This window comes from Asparagus officinalis, chromosome 8 (assembly GCF_001876935.1).
Source record: "Asparagus officinalis chromosome 8, Aspof.V1, whole genome shotgun sequence".
NCBI lineage: Eukaryota > Viridiplantae > Streptophyta > Magnoliopsida > Asparagales > Asparagaceae > Asparagus > Asparagus officinalis.
In genome coordinates this window covers 21,654,089-21,665,299 of record NC_033801.1, presented here as the reverse complement: position 1 = coordinate 21,665,299, position 11,211 = coordinate 21,654,089, and the positions used below count along the sequence as shown (strand labels likewise).

The 11,211-nt window shown below is 35.7% G+C and overlaps 1 protein-coding gene across 1 annotated transcript in view; it reads right to left on the bottom strand.

Moving 5' to 3' along the window:
* Window positions 8,457–11,211, bottom strand: part of LOC109819841 (polyamine oxidase-like) — a 9,007-nt gene continuing 6,252 nt past the window's right edge. The window contains exons 6-11 of the mRNA XM_020385775.1: window positions 11,137–11,211; window positions 10,201–10,344; window positions 9,961–10,110; window positions 8,917–9,171; window positions 8,757–8,838; window positions 8,457–8,677 (exon numbers count right to left, since the gene is read on the bottom strand). The exon at window positions 11,137–11,211 is cut by the window's right edge and continues 28 nt beyond it. Of these exons, the coding sequence (XP_020241364.1) occupies window positions 8,595–8,677; window positions 8,757–8,838; window positions 8,917–9,171; window positions 9,961–10,110; window positions 10,201–10,344; window positions 11,137–11,211 (789 nt within the window). The 3' untranslated portion in view covers window positions 8,457–8,594. The remainder of the gene's footprint in view (window positions 8,678–8,756; window positions 8,839–8,916; window positions 9,172–9,960; window positions 10,111–10,200; window positions 10,345–11,136) is intronic.

Genomic DNA, 11,211 nt, shown 5'->3' with positions numbered 1-11,211 from the left:
CACTCATGTTCCGTACAGAGATGCGATGAGACTAATGAGAGATTTGATTGTGATACTTTACTATGCAAATATACGAGATACACCTGCTGATGTCTATTATGATGTTTTACTTTCCAGTTATATTTCGATTGCTTAGTTCGGGATTTATATTTAGTTATCTATAATTTGAGACATATGGTATATACATGAGGGTTTTCTTGTTTGGATTATTTCGCTCGAGGTACCGGTCTCGTGTTGTGGGTTTCTAAATATTAATTTCTTTCAGATGGTTTATCTTTAGCTCAGTGTTAATACTTAGTTATCTACCATTTGAGGCTACAGTATATATATGAGGGTTTTCTTGTTTGGATTATTTCGCTCAACGTACTACGCCTCGCGTTGTAGATTTCTAAGTATTAATACCACTAGATTTGGGGAATATGATCTAGGTAGACTATGCTTAATAGATAGCACCTCTACTTCATCTAGTAGCCCTCACCCAGGGGCGGATGGAGGTAATCTTACTAGCACTCTGACGCTCTTGTTATTGTTCTTTTCCCCTTTTATTTTATTTGAACTTACAGGCAGCTCAGAGCACCGGAGGGTCGCAGGATGACGAAGTTCTTGCATAGTTGCCGTCGCAAGGTTTATTAGTAGGAACTCCACAGTAGTCTTATATTTCATTCAGTCTTTTGAGTTTGTACTCATATTGTTAAGGCAGTTTGCCATAGTATGATTTCTAGTTGATTCATGTTATTTCAGACTCCAGATGTCTTTCAGTTGTATTTCAGTTTAGTTTATTTTGAGACATGATTTTATTTATGAGATATATTTTTCCGCATCATGTCTATAGTATATTTTTCCCTTATTTGCCTGTTTTGTACCTTCACTTATAGTTGTTTTCACTAGAGGATATTGCTATGATTGGTGAAATATGTTATTATACAGTGGAGGTGCATGGCAGGTTTGACATCTCTGTGTTCACCTTGGACTACAGGCAAGTGTGAAAACAGGGGCGTCACAATTGGTATCAGATCTCTAGTTCCAGTATCCTTAGGATCATCCCGTGTCGAGTCATGGAGCTAGAATAGAGTTTCTTAGGATTCATGTATAGAGTCCGCTAAGAATTCCTAGAATGAGTGAGAACGTTATATACGTATATCTCAAAAATTTCAATTTTTTTTACCACTACTTTACTTTAACTTAAAAGTATTTGAGTGAATACTGTGTTATAAATACGTATCGTGATATATTATGTTATTTATATATGTATGTTTGTGACATTAGTTATTGTGTCAATTAAGCTTTCATTTTAATAATATAAATATCGAAACGAGGATGTGGTTGAGGTAAAACTCGTACCTAGAGAGCTAGGTAAGCAGAGGCCCGAGCCGTAGCAGGCTCCATAGTAATTGATCAACTTCTTGGCGCCGTTTACATTAAGATTTTGCAACACTTGAGGAGCAAGAGGCGTATCTGTTTCCGCTAACAGTATCACTTTAATGAGTTTCCACCACCAATTATACTAGTTATGCCTATTGAAGAGGTAATACCAATAATTCCACCATCAACACAACCAGCTGTTGATAGATCCGCAGAGCAGGAGGCTCTGTAAAAAAAATCAGCATAGAGGACATCACCGAAGGATATCAACGACTTCAGATTTTTGCCAGAGCAGTAAATATCACTTATTTGGGAGAATTTTGTTTACTCCTACGACAAGCAGTTAGAGCTAGTCCGATTGAAGTAGAGAGACATGCCTGAAGTTAATAAAGAAATCAAAACCAACATGGTGACAATGACAAGGGCAAAAGACCTATTACGGGATCTAGAGAAACCCAGCAATGGGATGATGATTTTTACCACCAGCAACAAGGACAATATAAGAAGGGAGCACGACATGATTCGAGAGCGACGTAACAATGCAGAGCTCAGAGTACATGTTACAATTGTAACAAGATCGGTCAAAGAATGAAGGACTTGTCGTAATACACTAGCAGGAAGCCAACATAACAGTAGGCCAGATTTGCGTTGCCCAGGAGACTTCCAAGGGACAGATGGTACTATATATTTTCCATCACCAGCAGAATTTATGTAGCCGTACCACGTGATTATGGTGCGTGTGGAGGTTTCTTCGTGATTTCCTTTCAGACCTTGTTTTATTCAGGAATTTTGTATTCTTTTGTCTTTCATGTCTTCGTGGATAGGCTTCAGCTTGTAGCACAACCCGTAGATGTTCCGTTATCAGTTTCTACTTCTTTAGGATAGGTATCCCTATTAGAGAGCATCTGTAGGAGATGTATCATCAGACTAGATGAGTCTGAGTTCGTCATCAATTTGATCGTGTTGCGGATGTCAGATTTTGACGTCATTATCGGTATGGATGGGCTATCATCATACAATGTCTGTATCGACTGTTTTGCTAAAACAATCAGCTTGTGAGCATTCGTTAGGTTTGTATAGATAGTAGCAACCTCATAGAGTGACCAGATTGCAGAGTCATTTTTGGTATACGTTGATGAGGTGATGTTGAGGGACCAGAGTGCTGATTTATGCGAGACTAGAGTTGTCTCAGAGTATCAAGATATCTTTCAGGACATACCTAGATTACCTCCTATGAGAGAGGTTGAGTCCTGCATCGAGTTGCAGCAGAGCACATCACCAACATCCCGAGCACCCTATCGTATGGCACTTGCTGATATGAGGGAGCTACAGACCCAGTTAGATGAGTTGTTATCTCAGGATTTTATTCGTCGGAATCATTCTCCGTAGGGAGCACCAGTCCTATTTGTGAGGAAGAAGGACGGTAGCATGCGCTTATGTGTAGATTATCGTGAGTTGAACAAGTTCACTATACAGATTAGATAGGATTTATGACTTGTTCAATCAACTGTTGGGAGTGCAACATTTCTCGGATATTGATATTCATTTTGGCTATTTTTTAGTTACGAGTTCGGGAGATGGATATTCCCAAAACTATCCTTCTGACTCGATATGGGTCCTTGGAGTTTCTTGTCATGCCATGTGGGCTGACCAATGCACCACAGTATCTATGGATTTGATGAACCGTGTTTTTTCGTCCATACTTGGACCAATTCGTGATTATTTTTTTATCGGTGATATCATTATCTATTCGAGATCGGAGGCAGAGCACGAGTAGCATCTATGATTGACATTTCAGATTTTTGTGGGAGCATCGGTTGTATGTTAAATTCAGCGAATGCGACTTTTGACTATCCCGAGCGGTGATAGAACATTCGTTGGATATATGGATACGTCGTTAACGGGTCTACGAGATGTTTTGATGCAGACCCAGAGAGTAGTAGCTTATATTTCTCGACAGTTGAGGACGCATGACCAAAACTATTCCACACACGACTTGGAGTTAGCAGCAGTGGTCTTCACACTAAAGACATTGAGACACTATCTGTATGGAGTGCAGTTTGAGTTATTCACAGACCACAAGAGTTTGAAGTACCTATTTTCTCAGATGGAACTAAATCAGAGACAGCGACGATGGGTTAAATTTATCAAAGATTATAAATTTGCAATTCAATATCATCCGAGGAAGGCTAATGTTATAGAAGACGCTTTGAGCAGGAAGCGTCGAAATCAAATTTCAACTTTGAAGTGTTCGTTGAACAGAAACCTTTACACCCTTAGCCAGTTTGACTTTAGACCGGAGACGCTGATTGAACTCCAGGATGATTTGTCTATGATTGAGATTCAGGTTCGTATTCTTGCTAAGAGAAAACAAGCGACTTAGAATAAGGTGATTCCCTTAGTCATATGCGTCGTGACTATCCACACCTGTTTGAGCAGGTAAATGGATTTGATTATGATTTGCTTATGGTTTATGATTTTTCTGATAGTCATATTTATATTTAACACTAGAATGAGGGAATTAACACTTAACTCCTAATCATTCGGAATACATGGTATATATATGGAGGGTTACTTGTTTAGATTTTTCGTCCGACGTACTAGTTTCGTTTAGTTAGGGGTTAAGTGGGAGTATTTGTATTCTAGATTATTAAGTGTAGATATTTTTATGTTTCTTATCTGGATATTAATGGTACGAGATATGTATGTGAGAGTTTTCTTGTCTGAATTATCCCCTCAACGTGCTTTTCTGGTATTATTTATCTCTAGGATACGATTACGGAATTTTGGGGACGAAATTCTTTTAAGGGGGAAGAATGTAAAACCCCAAAAATTTAAATATTTTATGACAAATAATAATAAATATGTTATATGATGATAAACATCATATTTTGATGTTTGAGTGTGATAGGAATTGACTTGAGATCAATTCAATGTATATTTGTGAATAAACGAGTGCAAATGCATATCTGGTGAAATGACTAGTTAAGAGTTTATATATTTTATACACTAATGCAGTTAGAGTCTGGAAAAACTCAAAGATCAAAGTTGTAGATCTTTTTGACAGCTTTCCAACAAATCTTAAATCATCTCATTCCGAGGTCGGATGAGAAAATTATAGCAAAAATACATAACTTATATATGTACAATATACTGTAGCGTATTTTGGCGTGCGTGTATAATACTGTAGCAATTAGCGTAATTAAGTGGAAGTGTAGCAGGTTAAGAAACACGGTAGCATACAAACGGAGATTACTGTAGCCACTGTAGATTTATTTTTACAGTTTCTGCTTTCGGCGTCTTTTTCCACATTTTCTGGGCGTGAGCGACGTTGCGCGGCGGTGTGGTATCACGAGCTTCTCTTTAGCTTAATTTAGGGATGATTTGTACTGTCAGAAGCTAAATATTATCCTCTTCATTTTTTTCCCCTCTGAAAAAGAAAAAAGAGGAGAAACTGAGAAACCTCATACTCAGTTCCCAGTTTCAAAAAAACAACGACCCATCTTCTCTTTCAAAGTGATCTCTGACCAAGAGCTCAACTCCCAAACCCAATACCAACTTCCAAACTCTCCACAACAGCCCCATCTTCCTCCTCTCTTTCTCCTGTAGTTTCTAAATTGTTCTTGTGACATTGAAGAAGAAGAAACAGGGGACTTTTCCATGTGCCATTCTCCTGTAGTTTCTAAATTGTTCTTGTGACATTGAAGAAGAAGAAACAGGGGACTTTTCCATGTGCCATTTGTGAAGAGGAAGCAAGGGATAGCGTTGTCATTGAAGAAGAAGAAACAGGGGACTTTTCCATGTGCCATTTGTGAAGAGGAAGCAAGGGATAGCGTTGCAGCGAGGAGGGATCTTGCACGAACGTTTGGTTGAGATTATCATCGACACCGAGGCAAGATTACCCTCATCCAAACCTTCCCTATAACTTAGTTAAATTTATGAGAAGTTAAAATGAGACTTTATCATGCTTAAGCCTAATTGTTGTGCTAAAATAAATTAGACTTTTGAGGATAATTTTTAATCCAATGTTAGAATTGAAAATACTATTTCATTACTGTTGGAATTAATTTGGTGGTTTTGATCATTTGGGTTAAAAATTATTTTCATTGTTAATTTATTAGTCATGTTAAATCATATTGAAATCCTAGAGGAATAATCAATTTAATTTTTATGTTGATTAACGATGTATAATTTCTAGGTTTGTGATTACCTAAATAATGTAAACATATTAAATAAAAGTTATTTTTGTTCTTTGTGTAGATTTCATCATATATAATAAATCATGTGGATAGCCTATGTGTAATTTCGAAGAAAAATTAATTTGTTATGATGTTAATCCTAATTAAATTAATCTTAAGAGTTATTTCATTTTTGAAATATTATTTGCTAAGTGGTAATTAAGCTGTGAATTTGTTGTATGACTTATGAGGATAAAAATCAATGAGTTTACATGAGTAAATAAATGTATAATTGAATATAGATAAACACATATGAATATACAGTGATATATGCACATGTATAAAGTTTAACTAAAAAATTGAGATAGCAAATGAACTCTAAATTGAACTAAACTATTGTCAAATGAAAGATATATGAATCTAGTTTCTAAAGCAGAAAACCAATCTTAAAAAGAGTTTGTATAGAGAAAGATATAGTCTTTTTATTAATGACACGTCCTGCAGAAAAACTGCTACACGTGTATGAAGTTCAACAAAAAACTGGGCATAGAAAATGAACTCCAAATTTAACCAAACTAGTGTTAAATGAAAGATATATGAATCTATCTTTCAAAACAGGAAATAATTCCTAAAAACAGTTTATATAGAAAAATATATGTTCATTTTACTAATAACATGTCCTGCAGAGAAAACTGCTGCACGTGTGTAGACTTTAACGGAAATCTGGTATTGAAATTGAACTTCAAACTGAATCAAGATAGTCCCAATTGAAAGATGTGTGAATCTAGTTTTTGAAACAGAAAACCATTCCTAAAAATAATTTTCCTAGAAAAATATATGATTATTTTACTAACAGTAGCGCTGATCATTTTCTGGGCAGTTAGGCCCAATTTCTTCTTTTCTAGAAAATGTTTGCGCTGTTTTGAGATGTGTTCGCGGAGTTTGAGCTGCTCGATTGCTATACTTACTGTCATGAATATGTAGTAATATATTTGAGTGTCACTAGAGGACTATAATATTATTTTATGATTACACAATTGAGTTAGTGAATTAGTACATCGCAAATGAGACTGCGATGATTTTCATTCCACTGCTTATATTTGTCGATCCGCACTATGATGCGATGATACCTATTTGTCGATCCGCACTATGATGCGATGATACCTATTTGTCGATCCGTACTATGATGCGATGATACCTATTTATCGATCCGCACGATGATGTGATGATATCTATTTGTCGATCCGTATGATGATGCGATGATATCTATTTGTCGATGAGCACTGTCCAATACCTCTTGGGATAGGGTGTCGATATACCCTTCATATAGGCCATTGAGTCGGATCTTAGGATGCTTAATCTAACATTCCATCCCGCACTAGGGTGCGATGAGGTTTGTGATCCATATTTCTAGTATGCCTATTTGGTAGTTTGTCCCACACTCATGTTCCGTACAGAGATGTGATGAGACTAATGAGTCGTGTATACTATTTAGGATACCTACAGGGTAGTCCGTTGCGCATGATTATGCAACAAAATCAGGATTTGGTAAAGGATTGCATTGAGACGATTACTTGATAACTTGAGTATTTGGCGGATGCCAAATGTGATATTAGTAAATGTTGAGAGATTTGATTGCGATACTTTACTATGCAAATATACGAGATATACCTGCTGATGTCTATTATGATGTTTTACTTTCCAGTTATATTTCGATCGCTTAGTTCGGGATTTATATTTAGTTATCTATAATTTGAGACATACGGTATATACATGAGGGTTTCCTTGTTTGGATTATTTCGCTCGAGGTACCGGTCTCGTGTTGTGGGTTTCTAAATATTAATTTCTTTCAGATGGTTTATCTTTAGTTCAGTGTTAATACTTAGTTATCTACCATTTTAGGCATATGGTATATATATGATGGTTTCCTTGTTTGGATTATTTCGCTCGACGTACTACGCCTCGCGTTGTAGATTTCTAAGTATTAATACCACTAGATTCAGGGAATATGATCTAGGTAGACTATACTTAATAGATAGAACTTTCACTTCATCTAGTAGCCCTCACCCAGGGGCGGATGGAGGTAATCTTGCTAGCGCTCTGACGCTCTTGTTGTTGTTCTTTTTTTTCCTTTTATTTTATTTTAACTTATAGGCAGATCAGAGCACCGGAGGATCGCAGGATGACAGAGTTCTTGCATAGTCGCCGTCGAATGGTTTATTAGTAGGGACTCCACAGTAGTCTTATATTTCATTCAGTCTTTTGAGTTTGTACTTATATTGTTAAGGCAGTTTGCCTTAGTACGATTTCTAGTTGATTCATGTTATTTCAGACATATCATGTTATTTCAGACTCCAGATGTCTTTCAGTTGTATTTCAGTTTAGTTTATTTTGAGACATGATTTCATTTATGAGATATATTTTTCTGCATCATGTCTATAGTATCTTTTTCCCTTATTTGCCTGTTTTGTACCTTCACTTATATTTGTTTCCACTAGAGGATATTGCTGTGATTGGTGAAACATGTTATTGCACAGTGGAGGTGCATGACGGGTTTGACATCTCTGTGTTCACCTTGGACTGTAGCCAAGTGTGAAAACAGGGGCGTCACAAGTATAGTTTCTCTACAATCAAAAGATATAGAGAATCTTCTTTGGCTCGTGTCATCGTTTTGTTATTTTAAATTGTAGTATTGTTTATGTAGGGATACTTTTGTTTGTGATTGAGTTGTTTCGTTCTTGGAAAGCAAAGCAACAGGACATTACAATATGTTACGCTCTTATTTGTCTTTTTTTTGGTTGAGCACCTTTTTTTACGTACTTAATATTGATGGGTATGACATCCATCCCTTACAAAAGAGCAATAATAAATATTTTCATGGAAATGCATTCGTCCTCAGCACGATCATGAAATAGCTTTACGTGAAACAACACAACTTGCTCTCACTTACAAATATCCATGTAGCGAGGAACTTTATTTCCCTACAAAAGAAGTGAAGTTACAAGAAAAACAGAGAATGGTAAATAATAGGCTTTGCAAAGCCTATTTCACTGTCTAGTTCTCATCCTTTGCCTTTATCATGAACTTGCACATCTTCTTCTTGATACAATCAATCATCATATTTGCAGAATCAATCCCTAAAAAAATCAAACAAAAACAATTTGAAAGTTTGACACATAACAAAAACATTTTTGCTCACTGTCAAACAACACAAACCTGCTAAGTATGCACCATGGACATAACCGTTATAATGCTCACTCGTATGTTCACCGGTAAAATACACTCTTCCGACAGGTGCCTGCAATATTAACAAATACAAACAATCATAAAAATATCTTGTTCGAGATTAATTATATAGAAATTACTTATGCATTACCCTTATCTGATCATATTCATATCTGTTTACTCCGAGGGGCCAATTCGAGAATGTGCCTTTATAAAACCTGTCCGACCACCAACGAGGGACTAGTATATCGATCGCATTAGGTATCTTGCTGCCAAACATGGATCTGAGGACCTCCATGGCTTCTTCCTTTGTCTCTGCATCTGATTGTTGCTCGATTCTTCGTGACTCCTCATCTGTGACTGTAACTAGTAGCACATTGGCTCCTGGGTATTGCTTTTCGAAGTGCTATACGGTATAGAAATGAGTAAGCGAGTAAGAAAATTGATTTGTCTATGTTAAGACAGACATAATTAATTTGTTTAGATTCCGTATGCATTCTTGCAGTATTTTGAAAAATCATTTACTTTGTACACCGACGAGTTTGTTCTGGATGCAAACTATTACAAATTCAAATCATGTCACACCTATGTATGACTTCTCCTATGGTAAGTAATGAGGGATTAATAGACAATCTTTTATTTTGCATACTATGTATCAAGTATCAATATGGAAGACACATTGGGGATGCAAAATTAAGAAATCTTTCCTTTACGACATTGTATCTTTTGTCATAGGAAAGCATTCTTCGTTCGGTTAAATAGAACTTGAGTCGCTCCATATAAATTTACAAGTTTTTTGCTTCTTTTTGTTTTTGTTAATTAATTTTGCAGTTCAACATATTTCACTGTACTAAATTAAGGTGGCAAAAGAAATAGGCCTTATTTGTAGATATAATTATCAAGATTTTCCATATATGCTTTTGTACTTAATTAAATTTGGAAAATTGACAAGTTGCAGAAGAACTACTATTTTGTACATTTTTTAATAATAGCAGGGGTCCTATTAGAACACCCCATAGAAAGAAGTGATTATACAATTCACGAGTGGTTAAAGAATTAGTTTGGGAACTATAACTATTCAATAAATTAATGGTGTAATTCACTTCATTCCTATAGAGGTGGTTCTTATAGAATCCATACTGTTTAAGTAAAACTAATCTCTTAGCATGAGATATAATAATAATAATAATAATACCTGCCAAATTGGATAATATCCTCTCCTTTCACTTGCATAAAGAAAAAACTCAGTTCCATTTCCTCCAGGCCAAAATCTGTAAGGGAACTTGAGGAATATCTTGGTGTACACTGCCATATCAAATTGATATACTGCCAATATCTTCCATTGCTATTTACAATAAGGAAAAAATTAATACAATGTTAGTAAAATTAACCATAAAAAAATTTATGATATTTGTAAAATCTGCGAAAGAATTACTGGTAAGTCGGGCTGAAAATCAATGAGCTTGGTTTGAAGGACACCCAGGCTCACAGAGACCATCACATAATCTGCTTCATAAACTGAACCATCCTCTGTGGTTACAGTTGCACCACTTTTAGAATGACTGATCTTTCTCACCACCTATTTCAGTTTAGAAAGCAATTAGTTATTGTTGTCAATTAGAAACTTAGATGATATTTTCAATATTAAGGGTTAATTGCAGATAGACCCTATGAAGTATTGTTGTTCTAAACTTACTACCTCTCTGGTTTTTTTAGCTGGAAATACCCAACCTGCTGACAAATAGACCTTTGAAGATAAAATAAACATCCAGTACGCATTAACTGTAGTACACCAAAAGATACCAATTGTTGTTGTTAATTAGAAACTTAGATGATATTTTCAATAGAGTAATGATAAGTGTGCTACAACTTTGATACTACTTTGACAGTATCACAAACAGAAGTGCAGGGTCATGATAAGTCACCATTTTTTTACAATTTTTAAGAAAGAACCCCACTTATTTGTTCGTGGTAGTACCAAACTAGTTGAAAAGTTGCAGCACAATTATCATTTTTCTTTTCGGTATTTAGGGTTAGATGCAGATAGATCCTATGAAGTATTGCTGCTCTGAATTTACTATTTCTCTAGTTTTTTAGCTGCAAAATACTCAACCTGCTCACAAATAGACCCTTGAAAGTAAAATAAACATCCAGTACACATTAATTGCACACCAAAAGATACCAATTGTTGAATTAGTAGATTTAGGATGTGTGCATTGATCTTGCATTGATATCACTCTGGTGTACTATTAATGCAATAGATATATAAAAAACCACATGTATATAACTTTCTCATTAATTAAGAAATCTTCCTAATTAAGTATGATCCTTCAATAGCTCCTTCAACAAAAGGCTGTAGAATTTGATTTACCTTGTTCAACTTTAGCCGAGGATCGACAATGTCGCCCTTCTTGTTGGTCTTAAGGAATTGGCGGGCTACATAATA